The 20,195-nt window shown below is 48.2% G+C and overlaps 1 protein-coding gene and 1 long non-coding RNA gene across 2 annotated transcripts in view; one reads left to right on the forward strand and one right to left on the reverse strand.

The window, feature by feature from the left end:
- The window catches only part of LOC137538750 (uncharacterized), a 60,999-nt gene extending 54,921 nt beyond the window's left edge, over positions 1–6,078 (reverse strand). The window contains exon 1 of the long non-coding RNA XR_011024876.1: positions 5,821–6,078. This is a non-coding gene — a long non-coding RNA (uncharacterized lncRNA). The remainder of the gene's footprint in view (positions 1–5,820) is intronic.
- CCND1 (cyclin D1) overlaps positions 1–20,195 on the forward strand; it is a 31,705-nt gene that overhangs the window by 4,170 nt on the left and 7,340 nt on the right. The window contains exon 4 of the mRNA XM_068261063.1: positions 19,573–19,718. Coding sequence (XP_068117164.1) covers positions 19,573–19,718 — 146 coding nt within the window. The remainder of the gene's footprint in view (positions 1–19,572; positions 19,719–20,195) is intronic.

Here is a 20,195-nt window from a genome sequence, read left to right on the forward strand (position 1 = left end):
AATAGCCCGGGCAAGCAATTCGTAGGAGATCAGAAGAAAATGTTGGTTGAAATAAGTTGAATGCACGATACTGATGATACCGTGCTGCTGAAATATTTCTAAGCGAATGCCGTTCTTTATTTCTGAAATCGTTTTTGGTCATACACATGACATAAACACGCAATGCGATTGATTACGGTAATCTCAACTTCATCTGTGCTGAAGGTCTACTCCCTAAACAAATCAAGTTATAGTTCATCTGTATGACCTCCACACTACATACATGACGATGAGATTGGCCAATCAAATTGTCTTCCTTGATTAGTGACCGTGCATAACTTACGTTAGTGGTGGTGGTGGGGTCTATATTTGTTGAGATCAATACTTGTTCTGAAAGTAGGTTTGGTCCTAATAAAATTATTTAAGAGATCAGCACAGGTACAGATTATTCCTATCACAGTCTCAAGTCACATTTTGAGACAGGAAGAGGCTGGCTTGGGAGTGTGATGGGAGGGAACATTGCAGCAGACCCGCCTCTTCCTTCCTGAATATTTGACTTAAGCCAAAAGTCAGATTTTTCAAGGAGTAATTATGGGGACCGGGGGGAATGAGGAGAGAAACGGACAACACACAGAGGTATGTGGATTCGGGGTGAACATACCTCTGTGCTTACCTTAGGTAGCTTTGCCCCAGGCCAGTTATACTTTAAGGACCCCCCTACTCTAGAGAGGTAGTTGTCCACAAAATAAAAGGATGACCTCTGTCAGTGGAAGCCACCATATTGTTGAGTACCACCAGAGGTGGTCTCCTGGTACCTGCAGTGCCTGGTATATCATTTATGCCATAGATGGTCTGGTTTGCACACCCCCCAAAAGTAAATGCAATCAATAAGTCAAAGGAGGGTCAGCATGGTATGAAGCAGTAACGTAAGATGTAACATAGTCATAAGGATTCGCTTCATGATTAGGGCATTCAATCAGGATTGGCCATTACACTACACGGACTTAGGCCACAGTCTTGGTAGCGTTGTGCCCACTGTTTCATCAAGGGTGGTCTCTGGCTCTGTGATCTCATTGCCTGGCATGAGTGCCCTCAGTATATAAACTCAATATCTAGGAACAGAGTTGGCATTCGTGGACTTGAGAGCCCACCACAGTCTAAGCAAGGACTTCTCTACTGGGGCAGGTCTGATGTTTGGTCGAAGGACACCCTCAGACCCTCTTTGGGAGCGCCAATGACAAGGCTGCCCTACTTTATGCCCCTCAAGCTTCTTTATTTAATTGGATGTAATTGGCATCAGGACGGAACGTTGGTGCCTTTGTTTACCAGCAGAGATGCCACACACTGCGTGCCGGATAAACAAGGCATAAGACTCGCCCCCAGTCTCCCGGAGTTGTCAGATCAGCCAAGCGTGTCATTATGTGTTAATGGTCAGGGCCTGGGCCTCTGTGCTCTCACACTTTCCCAGCCTCCCCGGTGAAACTGACACCCACTGCTGACGTCTCGCTGACATCGCTGCCGGTCGCACAGCTAATGCTTTGTGCCGTGTGCTGGAGGCACGTTTCAAGGGGAAGGGGGGAAAGACTGCCTGTATTAACCGCAAACTAAACTAATCGTCAGATTCTTTCATCTGAGGGTAAAACAAAGGCCTAGCTAGAAAAGACACCCAGTTCATAGTACTCCCTGCTGGCAACTGGCTTCCAAGGTGAGGTGTTCATTAATTTATTGTTAATGCAGAATAAAACCATAACTGTGATCTCTTCTCCAGCCTTCGTAGAAGTCTAAGTGGGCTGGGCATTCTGAGACTGGCAGCACTAACGTAGCCGGAGGCCTATAGAAGGGGTTTTATAAACACATTACAGCATTGCAGAAAGCCCCCACTGTCGAAGGGTTTTGCGGGTGGGCCCGTGTACATAGACACAGTTAGGGGGCAGCGCAGTTAATAGAACAAAATTTGCTGCATCTAGGTTGCGGGCTACGGCGGTATTCATGTGGCCAGAGATGCGATTATGAGAACGGCTAAGTGCTTGGTTTAGCTGCCTCATAACCCCTGAACCTGCCTAGCTTACACCTCGCGGACCTCTCACAAAGTGGGGATGTCTGGCAACGCAGCACAGGTGTCAGTTGGTGGTCAGGAATGATGCAAATGGTGAGCAGTCGTCCTCGGAAATGATTATTGCATAAACATAAACTATTGCCAGCTCTGCATGCCAGGAGAAGGGGGATGAAGCGTGGCAGTCTGATAAGAGAGACTGAACTGTGCATCCATCCATGCTATCTTCCTTCTCCACATAGCAGTATGCAGCAGTATGGTATGGGGGCCCCCTTGTTTGGCTGGGCCCTGTAGCACCTGTACAGTCAGCACTAGCAGTATGGTATGGGGGCCCCCTTGTGTGGCTGGGCCCTGTAGCAGCTGTACAGTCACCACTAGCAGTATGCAGCAGTATAGTATGGGGGCCCCCTTGTCTGGCTGGGCCCTGTAGCAGCTGTACAGTCACCACTAGCAGTATGCAGCAGTATGGTATGGGGCCCCTTGTGTGGCTGGTCCCTGTAGCAGCTGTACAGTCCCCACTAGCAGTATGCAGCAGTATGGTATGGGGGCCCTTTGTGTGGCTGGGCCCTGTAGCAGCTGTACAGTCACCACTAGCAGTATGCAGCAGTATGGTATAGGGCCCCTTGTGTGTCTGGGCCCTGTAGCAGCTGTACAGTCACAACTAGCAGTATGCAGCAGTATGGTATGGGGGCCCCCTTGTGTGGCTGGGCCCTGTAGCAGCTGTACAGTCAGCACTAGCAGTATGGTATGGGGGCCCCCTTGTGTGGCTGGGCCCTGTAGCAGCTGTACAGTCACCACTAGCAGTATGCAGCAGTATGGTATGGGGGCCCCCTTGTCTGGCTGGGCCCTGTAGCAGCTGTACAGTCACCACTAGCAGTATGCAGCACTATGGTATGGGGCCCCCTTGTGTGGCTGGTCCCTGTAGCAGCTGTACAGTCCCCACTAGCAGTATGCAGCAGTATGGTATGGGGGCCCCTTGTGTGGCTGGGCCCTGTAGCAGCTGTACAGTCACCACTAGCAGTATGCAGCAGTATGGTATTGGGCCTCTTTTGTGTCTGGGCCCTGTAGAAGCTGTACAGTCAGCTCTAGCAATATGCAGCAGTATGGTATGGGGGCCCCCTTGTGTGACTGGGCCCTGTAGCAGCTGTACAGTTAGCAGTATGCAGCAGTATGGTATGGGGGGCCCTTTTGTGGCTGGGCCCTGTAGCAGCTGTACAGTCAGCACTAGCATTATGCAGCAGTATGGTATGGGGGCCCCTTGTGTGGCTGGGCCCTGTAGCAGCTGTACAGTCACCTCTAGCAGTATGCAGCAGTATGGTATGGGGGCCCCTTGTGTGGCTGGGCCCTGTGGCAGCTGTACAGTCACCACTAGCAGTATGCAGCAGTATGGTATGGGGGCCCCTTGTGTGGCTGGGCCCTGTAGCAGCTATACAGTCAGCACTAGCAGTATGCAGCAGTATGGTATGGGGCCCCTTGTGTGGCTGGGCCCTGTAGCAGCTGTACAGTTAGCAATATGCAGCAGTATGGTATGGTGCACCTTGTGTGGCTGGGCCCTGTAGCAGCTGTACAGTCAGCACTAGCAGTATGCAGCAGTATGATATGAGGGCTCCTTGTGTGGCTGGGCCCTGTAGCAGCTGTACAGTCAGCACTAGCAGTATGCAGCAGTATGGTATGAGGGGCCCCTTGTGTGGCTGGGCCCTGTAGCAGCTGTACAGTCAGCACTAGCAGTATGCAGCAGTATGGTATGGGGGGCCCCTTGTGTGGCTGGGCCCTGTAGCAGCTGTACAGTCAGCACTAGCAGTATGCAGCAGAATGGTATGGTGCCCCTTGTGTGGCTGGGCCCTGTAGCAGCTGTACAGTCAGCACTAGCAGTATGCAGCAGTATGGTATGGGGGCCCCTTGTGTGGCTGGGCCCTGTAGCAGCTGTACAGTCACCACTAGCAGTATGCAGCAGTATGGTATGGGGGCCCCCTTGTGTGGCTGGGCCCTGTAGCAGCTGTACAGTCAGCACTAGCGGTATGCAGCAGTATGGTGGGGGGGCCCCCTTGTGTGTCTGGGCCCTGTAGCAGCTGTACAGTTAGCAGTATGCAGCGGTATGGTATGGGGCTCCTTGTGTGGCTAGGCCCTGTAGCAGCTGTACAGTCACCACTAGCAGTATGCAGCAGTATGGTATGGGGGCCCTCTTGTGTGGCTGGGCCCTGTAGCAGCTGTACAGTCACCACTAGCAGTATGCAGCAGTATGGTATGGGGGCCTCTTGTGTGGCTGGGCCCTGTAGCCACTGTACAGTCACCACTAGCAGTATGCAGCAGTATGGTATGGGGCCCTCTTGTGTGGCTGGGCCCTGTAGCAGCTGTACAGTCACCACTAGCAGTATGCAGCAGTATGGTATGGGGCCCTCTTGTGTGGCTGGGCCCTGTAGCAGCTGTACAGTCACCACTAGCAGTATGCAGCAGTATGGTATGGGGCCCTCTTGTGTGGCTGGGCCCTGTAGCAGCTGTACAGTCACCACTAGCAGTATGCAGCAGTATGGTATGGGGGCCTCTTGTGTGGCTGGGCCCTGTAGCAGCTGTACAGTCAGCACTAGCAGTATGCAGCAGTACAGTATGGGGGCCCCTTTGTGTGGCTGGGCCCTGTAGCAGCTGTACAGTCACAACTAGCAGTATGCAGCAGTATGGTATGGGGGCCCCCTTGTGTGGCTGGGCCCTGTAGCAGCTGTACAGTCACCACTAGCAGTATGGTATGGGGCCCTCTTGTGTGGCTGGGCCCTGTAGCAGCTGTACAGTCACCACTAGCAGTATGCAGCAGTATGGTATGGGGCCCTCTTGTGTGGCTGGGCCCTGTAGCAGCTGTACAGTCACCACTAGCAGTATGCAGCAGTATGGTATGGGGGCCTCTTGTGTGGCTGGGCCCTGTAGCAGCTGTACAGTCAGCACTAGCAGTATGCAGCAGTACAGTATGGGGGCCCCTTTGTGTGGCTGGGCCCTGTAGCAGCTGTACAGTCACAACTAGCAGTATGCAGCAGTATGGTATGGGGGCCCCCTTGTGTGGCTGGGCCCTGTAGCAGCTGTACAGTCACCACTAGCAGTATGGTATGGGGCCCTCTTGTGTGGCTGGGCCCTGTAGCAGCTGTACAGTCACCACTAGCAGTATGCAGCAGTATGGTATGGGGCCCTCTTGTGTGGCTGGGCCCTGTAGCAGCTGTACAGTCACCACTAGCAGTATGCAGCAGTATGGTATGGGGGCCTCTTGTGTGGCTGGGCCCTGTAGCAGCTGTACAGTCAGCACTAGCAGTATGCAGCAGTACAGTATGGGGGCCCCTTTGTGTGGCTGGGCCCTGTAGCAGCTGTACAGTCAGCACTAGCAGTATGCAGCGGTACAGTATGGGGGCCCCCTTGTGTGGCTGGGCCCTGTAGCAGCTGTACAGTTAGCAGTATGCAGCAGTACAGTATGGGGGCCCCCTTGTGTGGCTGGGCCTTGTAGCTCTAGTCACCTTCACTCCTGTGCTGCAACTTCCTGTTTTACAATACAGTTGGGCTGCTCACTTTTGTCATCATTCAGACAAACATCTGCCAAGAATCGTGAAACGGCAAAAAATAATGTCTCCCCCCTGTCATTCTTAGCAATAGGGTGACCTCCACCTCTGTGCACAGCCTGCAGTTGGAACATCCTGACTTTGGTGTAGAGAAGCAGGAGTCCGACCAGTCTAACCTTCTCATGCTATCCCCCCCCCCCTTAATAAATGACTTGGGTAATGATTAGCAATCTCTCCAGCCAGGAACCACCATACCTTTCTGCTGCAGCATTGGCAGATCAGTCACAAATTATCCTCTGTGGAATGTGACACAACATGTTTCTGGTGTTTTTGAGCGAGAAAAGTAAGTGCCAAAAACATGCAAGTCGGGCGAAGTCAGCCTGATGGGTCCATTCAGCTGCGACTAAAGCCGAGATTCTTTCGGGTTTCTTATTCTTCTGGGAGTATTAACCCCGTAAACGCTGGTTCTTTGGGGCAGGCGGGGTGCCCCCACAGCCTTGCAGTGTTTTCTGACATCCTAGCCTCGCCCCGTACAGCCGTGTGACCTACTTTGTGGCGCTGTGAGCGCTGAACCTGCTGAATGCAGAGCAGGTTCAAAGGTTGCCGGCTTGTCAAGATCTCGGCACTTTGATCTGTTTTTACTGTTGTTTACGGCCAAGGTGCAGGCGCTGTCATCATTCTACTGCCCCGCCCACTCTTCTCAGAAACCAGCTGATTTTTATAAGCTAAAGAGCAACTGTCGCGAAAATCTTAAAATTCAAAACACATACAATTAAGGAGTACGTTTCTTCCAGAGTAAAATGAGCCATAAATGACTTTTCTCCTATGTTGCTGTCACTTACAGTAGGCAGTAGAAATCTGACATTACTGACAGATTTTGGACTAGCCCATCTTCTCATAGGGGGGCTCTCAGGGTTTTCTTTATTTTTAAAAGCAGTTAGTGAATGGCAGTTGCTCCGTCCAACTACTAAAATAGTGTGCAGCGAGCAGGGAGGCTGGCCAACATCTTTTTATTAATTATTCTCAGGGAATGTCTTTATAAAGAATAAAGGCCATGCTGAGAATCCCCCATGAAGAGATGGACTAGCCCAAAACCAGTCGGTAATGTCAGAGTTCTTCTACCTACTGTAAGTGACAGCAACATAGGAGACAAGTAATTTATGGCTCATTTTACTCTGGAAGAAACGTACTTCTTATTTGTATGTGTTTTACATTTTAAGATTTTCGCTTTTTGGTGAGTCACCCGTAGTGACAGTCGCCCCGTTTGGCTCAGGCTTGTCTGCACTGCATGGTGCTGTTCAGTTTGCCTCGCAGAGAATAATGAATCTGTTTTTGAGCAAGTTTTGACCCTGCTGCATGCAAAAAATTAAACAAACTACTGCTGCCATGTATAAGTAGCCTGGGGTAGGCTGGGCATGCTGGGGAGATGTCACACCCGTGTAGGTCACTATGGGGGGCAAATGTATCATTTAGCAGCTGAAAACAGCTGGAGCAGTTTATTGATCTGACAGAAAATCTCATAGTGTGTACTCAGCATTGGGACTTCAGGACCTGCCTCTTTATAGAATACCTGAACATTAAACAGGAACAGAGCTCAACTAAACCTGCAGTGGTCATGAATCACTCAGTAGCACGAAATTAGCTGCCAGCTCGCAAACACCTCATTAAAGGAATACTGTAGGGGGGTCAGGGGAAAATTAGTTGAAGTTACCCGGGGCTTCTAATGGTCCCCCGCAGGCATCCTGTGCCTGCGTAGCCACTCCCCAATGCTCCGGCCCCGCCTCCAGTACACTTCTGGAATTTCAGTCGGAAAACCACTGCGCCTGCGTTGCCATGTCCTCGCTCCCTCTGACATCACCAGGAGTGTGCTGCGCAGGCACAGACAGTACTGGGCCTGCGCAGTACACTGCCGGTGATGTCAGTGGGAGGGGGTGCGGCCACGCAGGCGCAGCGGTTTTCCGGCTTTAAAGTCTAAAATTCCAGAAGTGTACTGGAGGCGGGGCCGGAGCATTGGGGAGTGGCAACGCGGGCACAGGATGTCTGCGGGGGGCCGGAGTTTCGGTGAGTGGTGAACAGGGTGTCTGCGGGGGACCATTAGAAGCCCCGAGTAAGTTTAACTTTTTTTACCCCAACCCCCCTACAGTATTCCTTTAAAGTGAACCTCAACCCGGGGAGAAAAAAAGTTTCACTTACCTGTGGCTCCCCCGAGACCCCTGCAGCCGCCCTTTGCCCTCGCCGCTCATCCAGTGTCCTCTGCTCTCCCACCGCAGCCCCTGGCAACGCGTCCACTTCTTCGCCTTCCCCTTCCTCATGCGCAGGTGCAAGCGTACTGCGCATGATGTGCTTGATGGTGGGGAAGGCGAAGAAGAGGACGCGTTGCCAGGGCCGCGGCGGGAGGCCGGAGGACACTTGAGGAGCGGCGAGGGCACAGGGTGGCTGCAGTGGGCTTGGGGGAGCCACAGGTAAGTGAAATTTTTTGCCCCCTCAGGATTAAGGTTCACTTTAAAGCCTGGTACACACTGTCAATTATGATTGGCCAATCACTGACCAATTTTCCCACCTCCATGTAGTGTGAGGTTTACGCACACAATCTGCTCATAGCATTCAATATCTGTTGATCCTAATACTACATGGATGTGGTTATTGGTCAGTGATTGGTCAGTGATTGGCCAATCATAATTGAAAGTGTGTACCAGGCTTCACTTGTATCCTAAACTTGGAGGACTTGCTTTAACTTGGAAAGGATATTCTTTGACCCATTGTGTAAGTAGTTTGCAGAGCTCACTGTAGAAGTATTCAGAACCTGAAGCTTGGTACACACATCCAATTTTGATTCGCCAATCAGTGACCAATTTTACCGTTTCCATGCAGTATGTGGGCCAACAGATATTGAATACTATTAGGCCTTGTTCACATCATAAATCGGCAGCGCTATCACAAGCGCTGAGCGATTTATTGAGAGGTTTTTTTCTAATCGCTTTTGCAGAGCGATTCGTCTTTTCGCTACCTGACGTTAGTCAGGAAGTGAACTCTTTCACCCGGAACTGAATAAATACAATGGGCCTGATTCACAAAGCGGTGCAAAGTGTTTGCACGCCTGTGAAAAGCCCTTTATCACGCCTAAACTCAGTTTAAGCGTGATAAAATGAAACTCGCGCGCAAAGTTTTGCGAAATTGCGCAGCGCACGGTGTAGTGCGCGCGATGCGCCCATTAAACCCTATGGACGCTGCGCGCAGAATTGCGCGATTGTGCGCGCAAATCTTTGCGAGCGGGACTTGGCGCGCGGTAAAGAGCACAAAACGGTGCTAACTCAGCAGTGCAAAGGTTATCACGCTTAAAGTCCTTTAGGCGTCATAACTGAGTTATCACCGCTTTGTGAATCAGGCCCAATGTATTTATTCATGAAAGCGCTGGGGAGATCGCTATACAAAGCGCTTTGCGATTTCCCTATACCTTCCATTGAGCCAAAACACTCAGACAATGGTACAGGCAGTGCTTTGCCGAGCGGATCGGAATCGAACTGCTCAGGTGTGAACACTCTCACAGGGAATCATTGCAGAAGCGCTTTTATGGCGATTTCTGAAATCGCCAGTGCTTAAAAAATCCGCCAAACACCCTAGGTGAGAACGAGCCCTCAGGCAGTGATTGGCCAATCATAATTGAACGTGTGTACCAGGCATTGGTTCTTGATACCGTGTGTTATGTGTTTTGTTATAAAATTCTGTTCATGGAAATCATTTTCAGAAGCTGCTGCTGTATTCTGGTTGGCCTCAGTACTTAGCATAGCTTGGATTCTGTGCATTATTTCATTCCTCTGTAGTGGCAGGATGTGTCATGTTAGGATTGCTGTTTGACCTGCAGGGTAATGTTTCCCATAGACTGAATGTTGGTGGAACAACTATCTCCACTGTGGTCTGATATCAGGGACCTGTTACCTCTCACTGTGTAGCCGTGGTATGTTATAACGTGTGTGGATGCACAAACTGTACATAGTCTTGAGCAGGACATGTTGGTGGAAGGACTCTGTGGTCTGATGTCAGGGACCTGCTACCTCTCAGTGTGTAGCCGTGGTATGTTATGACACATGTGAGGATGCACACACTGTTACTGTACATAGTCTCAGTAGGACATGTTGGTGGAAGGACTCTGTGGTTTGATATCAGGGACCTGTTACCTCTCACTGTGTAGCCGTGGTATGTTATGACACATGTGGGGATGCACACACTGTTACTGTACATAGTCTCAGTAGGACATGTTGGTGGAAGGACTCTGTGGTCTGATGTCAGGGACCTGCTACCTCTCACTGTGTAGCCGTGGTATGTTATGACACATGTGGGGATGCACACACTGTTACTGTACATAGTCTCAGTAGGACATGTTGGTGGAAGGACTCTGTGGTTTGATATCAGGGACCTGTTACCTCTCACTGTGTAGCCGTGGTATGTTATGACACATGTGAGGATGCACAAACTGTACATAGTCTTGAGCAGGACATGTTGGTGGAAGGACTCTGTGGTTTGATATCAGGGACCTGCTACCTCTCACTGTGTAGCCGTGGTATGTTATGACACATGTGGGGATGCACACACTGTTACTGTACATAGTCTCAGTAGGACATGTTGGTGGAAGGACTCTGTGGTCTGATGTCAGGGACCTGCTACCTCTCACTGTGTAGCCGTGGTATGTTATGACACATGTGGGGATGCACACATTGTTACTGTACATAGTCTCAGTAGGACATGTTGGTGGAAGGACTCTGTGGTCTGATGTCAGGGACCTGCTACCTCTCACTGTGTAGCCGTGGTATGTTATAACGTGTGTGGACGCACAAACTGTACATAGTCTTGAGCAGGACATGTTGGTGGAAGGACTCTGTGGTTTGATATCAGGGACCTGCTACCTCTCACTGTGTAGCCGTGGTATGTTATGACACATGTGAGGATGCACACACTGTACATAGTCTTGAGCAGGACATGTTGGTGGAAGGACTCTGTGGTCTGATGTCAGGGACCTGCTACCTCTCACTGTGTAGCCGTGGTATGTTATGACACATGTGAGGATGCACACACTGTTACTGTACATAGTCTCAGTAGGACATGTTGGTGGAAGGACTCTGTGGTCTGATGTCAGGGACCTGCTACCTCTCACTGTGTAGCCGCGGTATGTTATGACACGTGTAGGGACGCACATACTGTACATAGTCCTGAGCAGGACACGTGTGGGTGAGGAGAACGTTGGACCTGCTGCTTATGATCGTAACATACCAGTTACAAGGCTAAGGTTGCCTTTTCCAGTTTTCCATGTTGAAGGCTTTTCCAGAGCTGAGATCTTTTCTTAAGTTGAGAAATTTAGTGAATGATCTTTTATGTCTTTTGTCTAAGTCAGTTAAAGAAAATCTGTAGTGAATTTTTTGGAAAAAAAAAAGTCAGATACTTACCTGTGGAAAGGGAAGGCTCTGGATCCTAGAGCCTTTCCGATCATCTACTTGCATTCCAGCGCTGTCCCCGGTTCAGATCTGCCACCTCCGGGAGCCCTCAGAGGGTCTTAGAAGGACTCGTGTCCTCAAGTGCTTGGTCATGCGCGAGTGCACGTTCGCGCATGTGCAGTACAGAGCCGCCCATCTTCTGGAGCACTCGGGAATACAAGTGCTTCTGAAGGCTTCTGAGGATCCCTCAAGGTGTAATCAATTGTGCAATGGGGGTGACAGCCCTGGAACGAGGGGAACAGGCTATATGATCCAGAAAAGTGGACACTTACTCCTGATACCAAATGAGAGTCAATGAGCTTTAGGGGCAAAAGGGCATTTTTAGCCAAATGCCTTGGTCAAACAAATTCTCAGTTCTCCTGTGGTGGAGGTCTGGAACATTCTCTACAATTAGAGGCTGCAAGCTCACTCAACATCTGGGAGAACATTCAGAAGCCCCTCAGAACATTGGTTAAGTCTCAAGTTGTACAGCCCCTGATTGAAGACGCGTCTGTACAAACAAGGCTTAATCTACTTTGGTTTAATGTTCAACAAAGTGACGTAGAATTTAGCAGCCAGCTGGCAGAAAACATGTGCTTCCTCTGAGAACAATAGAAAAGTTAGAAAGTGGAGCTAGACTTGCTTTTTGACCTCTTGTGAAAATAAGGATGATTTTTGACCACTCAGATTTCTAAAGCTCTACTTCTCAGTGTGAATAAGTCGTGTTTGTGTTGAACTGGTCTGCAGGACTCGTCCGTGCATGAGAACAGAATTTTGTGAAGCTAGAACGGAATTTGAAGTATCTGGTGAGGTTCACAATCCACCCAGTAGAATGTCTGTCTGTGAGAACTCCCGTTGTCCAGGTCATGTTGTAGGCAAAAGGAAGAAAGAGAGCTTCAATACCCTTTTCTGTTGAAGAGATTATGCTAGTATTAAAATGTTTCAAGTGGTGTCCAGCCAAAATCTCTTTATGTCTTTTTTTTATGGAGACCTTCTGTAGAATGTCCTGGTATAATTTAAGGTCTACATATTTTTTTCTGTTCAGGTGAAGGTTATTAGTATAGACTGTCTCTCCTTCCCTCCCTGCTCACACTCTCGTAATAAAGACTTGGCAATTGTGTTCTCCATGCTGTCTAAACCTAAACGCGGGAAACACCACAAATCGATGGGCAACGCGCGCGCTGTGATTCACTTGGCTCGTCTCTGCTCGTTGTCTCTTCCAAGAAGTGATTGATGTCTTCAAGTTTGATTTGGCTGCATGAAAAGATTCTCATTCATAGCCCTTAGCTCTCAGACGGACGGAGGGGTTGGGGCGGGAGGCTTGGGGGGTTGGCTTGCTAGCGTTAGAAGCCCCCCCCCCCCCCTTGCTTCCCCACCTTAGCGTTGCACAGCCTGGGTGCTGCTTTGTGTGCCTTCATGGTGGCTGGCATTCTATTCTTCACCAGTCCCGAACTTGTTTATTCTTTTTGGATGAAGTCTCAGATAGGCTGCCGGGGTATGTGTGTAGGCCCCTGGTCTTTTGTGCCCGTGTCAGGTTCAATTCATCTCGGCGCCCCTCTCTTGTTCCAGAGCGTTCAATAGCGCAGGATGAAGCGATGGGGTCTGACAATGCTGACACACTCCAAGTGCGGAGCTGAGGCCCCCTTGATTTGTATGCCGAAATTAGTGGCCTCTGCCACGGATTATTCCTCGCTGAATGTAACAAACAGCTTGGACGTGCTGCCTGTCTGGGGCAGTTCTGGGGTGTAGACTGTCTCCCCAGCCTCCCATTCTGTGAACCGCTCATCATGTTTTCTGACCTGATCACCCTGCCAGACGGAAAACATCACGCCATCCTAGTCGTTTTTTCTAGCGCATAGAGACAGATTCATAATTTTTTCTACTTTTCAGCTCCTCCTCCCCGAGATGGATTGAGCATATTTGAGCTTTAAAAAATAAAAATCTAATTATCATTATTTTTTTTGGGGGGGAGGGGGGGTTAACACATATTTATGAATATTATTATTTAGTATTTTTATTGCCCTGACATCTCAGCAGCACGGTACAGTGTATATTGTCTTGTCACTTAACCATCCCTCAGAGGGGCTCACAATCTAATCCCTGCCGTAGTCTTATGTCTATGTATGTATCATATAGCGTATGTTTCGTAGCTAAGGGCCAATTTTTAGGGGAAAGCCAATTAGTGCCGGGAAAAAACCCATGCAGACACGGGGTGAACATACAAACCCCTTGCAGATAGTGCCCTGGCTGGGATTTGAACCGGAGACCCAGTGCTGCAAGGCGAGAGCGCTATCCACTACACCATCATGCTGCCCAATTTGAACCAATCATCAGGAAGTGCATTTGATTGGCTCACAGCTCAGCAGCAGGCAACTGGCATGCAATTTATATGCAAGCCGTGTTATTAGAATCTGTGTGACCACCTCTGATAATACGCTATTGGATTTCACCCTGTTGACATGAAAAGCGGTACTGCCCTATTTCTGTCCAGCCCCCCATATACCATTTAAACATAGCAATAACTTAAGGTTACTCTCTTGTCATAGTCAGACCATACAGCCTACAGCATAAGCGATGTAAGTATACAGTGACCGGACTGTGTAAGCTACTGTTGTTATAGAAAATTTCAAAATGCGTTGGCACTCTCATAATCTTCAATACATTTTATTTACATCCTATTGGTCTAATACCATTCGTATAGCTTTGCCTGGCTGTCTTGCTGACCTATCTAGCCATGCAGAATAGACCCCGTCTTGCTGACCATGTCTCACTCAGCAGCTGTTGTGGCAGTCTGGGACACGCCCCTTTACCGCCACTATAGAGGTCAAAGGGTGCTAAATCTGTATCCTGTGACTCCTCCCCCCTCACGGGACTGAGTAAAGAAAGACAGGAGTGGCCACTCAGCTTTATATTTAATTTGAATGTTTTTGGAGGGGTTTCCTTGAACTGTGTGGAGAATACAGGGGCGCGAACAGGCAGTGACTGAGCCTAGAGCCCTTCAGTCCACTGAAACCTTTTATTTTAGTGTTTTGAGTGGTGCTGTAGATTTTTCCCACCTAAGTGGCCACATTCCTGGGATTCCCCTGCGAGTTCCCAGGGCTGTATATCTCCCGGGGACGTCACGCAGAGGTCCGTGTCCTGATTATTCTATGCAGAATACAGTAGGAGGAACAACGGGTCCAAAAAGCAGAAGAAATTATTAACACCCCCCTAAACAATGCCGAAAAAAAGAAGCTATTCAGCCACGTCCTATACATCACAAAACTGCTGCGTTCTCTAATCTGACTTTCACTAAACTGTCAGGTATTTTGCCCACCTATTATATACCAGATGCCACTTCTCGTAGACAGATACTAGAAGTGTTTATTGGTCACGTCACTGTGCACTGCGATAGCTGAGAATAATAGCTAGGACTAAGTCTCCATTAGTGCCTATCCCGCCAGTTTCCATGCACGCAAATTCAGAAGCAAAACTACAACCCACTGAAATCAATAGGGTGTTTCCAAATTCGCATGTGTATTATTTTTGGACTTCGCATCTGCATTCCCCTAGCCGTGCATTGGCCTGAGTATCGGATTTAGATGCGATTTTGCATCAGCACGGGCGCATTGAAACAGCCCATTGGAAGCATAGCTCAAGGGGGCTGGTCCACACCAAAAAGCGCTTAGCAATGTTATAGTGATTATCGGTGAGCGATTTTCACAGTACTTTTTTTTGCTCTTTTTATATTTTTAAGATGCTTAGCTTAATTTGGGCTTAACATATAGGCTTGATTCGCACCTAGATGCTTAGTGTTGTGTCGCGTTGCATTGCAGCATGCTTTTTTCAGTGGGATGCAACTCAACGCAACTCAGTGCAATGCAACGCAAATCATCTATGGTAAGTGTAAATCCAGCTTTAAAGTAAACATGAGCGGAACCTGGGTCAAAAATACTTACCTAAGAAGTGTCCTGTCCTCTCCGCCACTGCTGCCACTCAACAGGACCATTTGGAAGATCCGAGCCATGCTTCTCTTCTGCACGGGCTGCTCTGGCTTACTGTGCAGGAGCGGCCATAATTACGCAGACGCAGTACGGCTACACTCGTGCATGAAGAGGAATGCGGCCCGGGTCCTCCACCCCACAAGCTCTAGTTGGATTTTTTGCTGAGTCGAGAGCGGCAACGGTGGTCTGGAGGAGGGTGTGGGAAACCTCTGCAGGATCTAGAGCCTTTCTTCTTCTTAGGTAAGTATCCATTTTTTCCTACCCAAGGTTTGCCTCGGGTGCACTTTAAAAGCCGCAAGTACCTATAATTAGGAAGGCCAACAATTCATTCTCTTTTATTTTATAGCAATAAAGAACTTTAAAGGAACAGCAAACAGCCGAGGCAGTAAATAACGCTGAGAGGAGCTGTCAAGGCCTTGTGTCAACAGTCGATTTTTGTCAGAGCAGGTTCCAAAAGGCAAACTTAGGAAATGGCTCGGCAAACAATGCTGCACAGGATGGGTCTTTATACATCGCCGTCCCATCCTGTCCCTGCAGAGGAGCTCTGCGTGTCCCTGTGCTGTATAATCTGCAGAAGCCATAGGATGGGGGAAGTGTGTGACTGCCACTCACGCCTCTGGATGTAGGAGAAGTTCAGCTATCGGCCTTATCTGCCAAGAGCAGTTGTTGGCGTGTGAAATAGCCCATGACAACCACTTGGATTTGAGAAGTGTTGAGAGATTATTGGTTGATGCACGTCATCATGAACATCACTCTATGAAGTCTTTAGACCAGTGAAGCTGTATGTCAGAAGATCTGTGACTTTGTACGATCATCGGGGTCCTTGTGAGCTTCCCTGTGTCTCTGTGTGTTCCATGCAAAAGTATGTGATGATATCCTACCAGACAGCACATGGTGGAAAACCTCTGGGCCCTGTCCAATACAGAGGACAGGTTCATGATCACTTGTATAGAGGAAGTCACCAGGTGCTTGATTATTGGGGGGGCGGGGGGGCTGAGTGGTGTTTCACATTTGTATATTTTCGTGGTAGACAGATGAAAGGTGAGGAACCAAGATAAAAAGTCTCGTATTGATCCCCTGTTTATAGGACTTTTCACTCGCTCATCTTGAACAAGCATGCAGATCCTCTGACTTTGCTGATTCGCCTTCTCGTTCTAGTTGAGTAATTCGGAAAGCGTTACAACCATTTATTATACTTGTATAGGACTTAAGGCGTTGAGGCATTCTTGGTCTTCCTCTGAAGATGGCTTTACTTCTTTAGTCCATTCAATAACACATTGCTCAGACTGGCGACGTAAAGGGATTCTTGGGAAACCATTCCAGACCAACTTCCGTTACTCTTTTCCAGACCTGATCTCTGATTGGTTGGGATAGTTACTCCCGTCAGGCCTTTGTGCGTTCTCAACAAGATAAATGCAGAAATGTGTATCCGAAAAGGCCTGTCTGCTCGCGATCCCCTGCCCTCAAGCCGGGGGGAAAAGATTTCCGTGAAGCCAAAAGAAACCAGAGGAGAAAAAAAAAGATTTATAAATCGTTGAGTATCGTAGGAGAATAATGTGGCTTCTGAGCGGGCAGCCTTCGCTCTCTAAGGAACTCGAGAGTGTTTTTGTGTGTAGACCTACAGCAATGCAGCTTGGACGGGGTCCCGGTGTCCCGGCACCATTGTGTCACATCAGTGCCGCCTGAATTTGGCACATTTCATTGAGCCTCTGTTGTTGTGATGGATGGGCGCCAGTGACTGGCAGCCCGGACACTCACAAAAGACTCCCGAAGGTGTGATCTCGGTTAGAATAGGCAACTACCGGATTGTGAAAGCGTTTGGGATATTTATGACTAACTGTTCTCTGTCACTTTGGGAACCCCCCGGAGACAATCGAGACCCTTAATCCTGGAAGCCCAGGCTGTAATATGCCTGGGAGCGGCAAGGGAGCATTGCCATGTCACTTTGAAAAGCTGCACAGAGCAAATTCCTTTGTGCAAAAAAAAAGCAAAAGTGACTCTATTGTGTTACAGGAAAGTCTACTGACTTACAGTGCCGGTGCTGAAGGCTCCGCCAAGGGAAGGGTGGGCGCTGTCCAATTGTTGTCAGAATGTCGTGAGTCCTTGTGACATCAGTTTGTGTTGAAGCAACCTAATATTGCCTCATATATATACTGTCTACAAAATCTAAAAATGAAGGGAAGACAGTTGCGTGTGTGCGTCCATTAAGGCCGTTTCACCGATTTGACCCATTTGGTTTGTGTTTTCGGCTTTTCGCCATGCGGTATGCTGACATCACAGCTGCCATTTTGTTCTTTGATGGAGAATTTACAGACTTTCTGTGGCAGCAGGAATATTAGATGGTTTAAATCATACATGTCAAACTCCGGCCCGCGGGCCAAATTTGGCCCTCAGAGCCATTAAATTTGGCCTTCAAGGGGTTTCCCCACTTTGTATTATGTTTGGCCCACTCTACACAACCAGGGAAGCTATACTGGAGGTGAAGCCCTATATCACCAGGGAAGCCATATGGGGGAGGGAGGGGGGAAAGTACTAAACACCAGGGAATTATATGGTGGAGGGTGGGGGTCTCTAGACACCAGGGAACTGTATAGCGGAGGGAGGACTACTAGACACCAGAGAACTTTTATAAGGGAGAAAGGTGGCCAGTAGACATTGAGGCTGGCCCGCGACTAGGTCCCAGTATACAATTTCGGCCCACTACTAGGTCCCAGTGTACAATTTCGGCCCACTTTGTATTTGAGTTTGAAACCCCTGGTTTAAATGTTTTAAAAGGTTGCAAATTGTTCCTGCCATCTTTATCCCTTCTAGTCGAGTTGATAAACTGGCACTTTTTGTCAATAATATCTCTAAATTTAACTTTGTAGCAGTGCCTATCTGCTAGTCAGATGAAGGGCTGTGGAGCTGGTAGAAAAATCTTCCAACTCCGACTCCTCAGTTTATGAAACCACCTTCTCTGACTCCAGGAACCCAAAATTGCTCCAACTACTCAACTCCGACATCACAGCTCTTGCAGGGCTATGGAGTGGGTACAAAAATCATCCGACTCCTCAGTTTATGAAACCACCGACACTGAATACCCAAAATTGCCCCGATTCCTCGACTCCAACTCTTGGAGAACAGAAATAGGTTTTTAGAAGCAGAGGATGTGTGAACATGAGCTTGCCTAAGATAAAATAATATTGACCAAAAACAAAAGCTTTACAAAGTAAATTGGGTCCACTAAGGTGCTAGAAAGTCTTCATCTACTCCCGTGTTGTTAGAGGATAGTAATCTAGATGTAAGAATCTTCATTCTGCTGTATTGGGCCTGTCTCTTTGGTGGTTGCAGTCACACAAGTCCAGTGAGGTTCCTCCGTACTGTATAGCAAAAGTCAACGTTCTTATGGACCATAATATCCCCATTTTCTACATAATCACCCCAACAAGACACCCTCTTTCCCTATTTATTGGGGGGGCTGCCATATGTTGTCTTGGTAGAAGGTGCCGCTATGATCCAGAAAGCATGGTTCTACCACTTTGACTACTGAAGTCTGGAGATGCCAAATCAGGGGAATACCAAAGCTGATTCTGGCAATCACCTCACCGTTTGGTTGATGCCTATCCACACCTCCCCTTCTTCTTTCAGATCTGGGACAAAAGCTGTACAGAACAAGTCTTAATAATTAGGGATGAACAAAAAAAGTTCTCCAAACATGGAAATTTTACAGAGCTGAAACACCTCAAGCTTACAGTAACAAAGTTACCGTACTTACAGGGTTAAATCTAATAATTTTTTCCTTTCATTTTTTATTTGACATTTTAAAGCCCTGTATGACCTTGATTCACAAAGCGGTGCTAACCTACTTAGCACGTCTAAAGTCTTTAGACGCGCTAACCAGGGTGCTAAGTAGGTTAGCACCGGATTTCTCAATCAGATCGCGCGCTAACTTTGCGCGTGCAAAGTTTTACGCGCGCTAAGTCCCATAGGCTTTAATGGGCTCTTCGCGCGAGTGCCCTGCGCTCTGTGCAGTACACGCGTAAAGTTTTGCGCGCGTAAAGTTTTATGCGCGAAAAGCTTGTTTAGACGTGCTAAGGGAGTTTTCACAGGCGTGCTAACAGTTAGCACCGCTTTGTGAATCAAGCCCTATGTGTGCAGCCCCTTGAATATTTTCCATTCTACTTGTGTTTACATTAAATCAATACCTGTTGCATGTGCCCCATACCAGTGACAGGCAGATTCCACAATGACAGGCAGAATCCATGTTGGTGACAGGAAGTGCATGAAATTTGCCAAGGGTATCTCATGTTCTGATTTGCTACCCCCACACTGTACACGATTAGCGCTTTCTCTCTCTGATCGAGTTTAGAGGGTAATTAGGTGTAGCAGGCTAGAACTGTTGTAATTTTTTCATTGTGGTGTGCATTGCAACCCAACTAGACACTCCGGCAGGGGGTCAAAGTCCTGATTGCCAGTAGGGTTTAATTAGAGAATTAAGTGATCAATTGTTATCTATTAGAAGTTGTAGATGGACCACCTGATTCGCGTTCCTAAAAGTTCTTTATTGTTCTTTCTTGCAGATGTAAACTTCATATCGAACCCACCTTCCATGGTTGCGGCTGGAAGCGTCGCGGCTGCCATACAGGGTCTAAATTTAACGAATACAGACAGCAGATTATCCTCTCAGTGCCTCGTATTCTTATCACAAGTCATCAAATGTGATCCGGTAAGTATGATAAGTAGTATTGGGGGGGGGGGTCCATGATGCCGTGATGGAGATATATAGAAGGAGTCAGCAATGTCTTATCTCTGGAGATGCACTTAATGAGCACTATTGGTGTTGAATTTACTTTGAACTACCCAACAGCTCTGAGATCAGATTGGCCACTTGCAGATAGTGATGAGCCAACCAAAAACCAAAGTTAATTAGCACCACAAAATGCATTGATAAGAGGTCAACAATGAAGAACAACTGGATCAGCCACTATCGGTTTCTGAGAACTGCTGCAGTTTTTCCACATTAGTTGCACATTCATTCCTTGTCCATTCTCATTAAGTGTCTTTTGTAAATATCATTTAGGATCATGTGTGGACGGCATGCAGTGGCCTTTGTTAACATGAACCATCTCCTTGTTTGTATTTTCAGGAGAAGCTCTTGTATACCCATTCATCCTATTTACTGAAATTAATTAGCTTATCAGTT

The sequence above is a fragment of the Hyperolius riggenbachi genome, chromosome 11 (genome assembly GCF_040937935.1).
Source record: "Hyperolius riggenbachi isolate aHypRig1 chromosome 11, aHypRig1.pri, whole genome shotgun sequence".
Taxonomy (NCBI): domain Eukaryota; kingdom Metazoa; phylum Chordata; class Amphibia; order Anura; family Hyperoliidae; genus Hyperolius; species Hyperolius riggenbachi.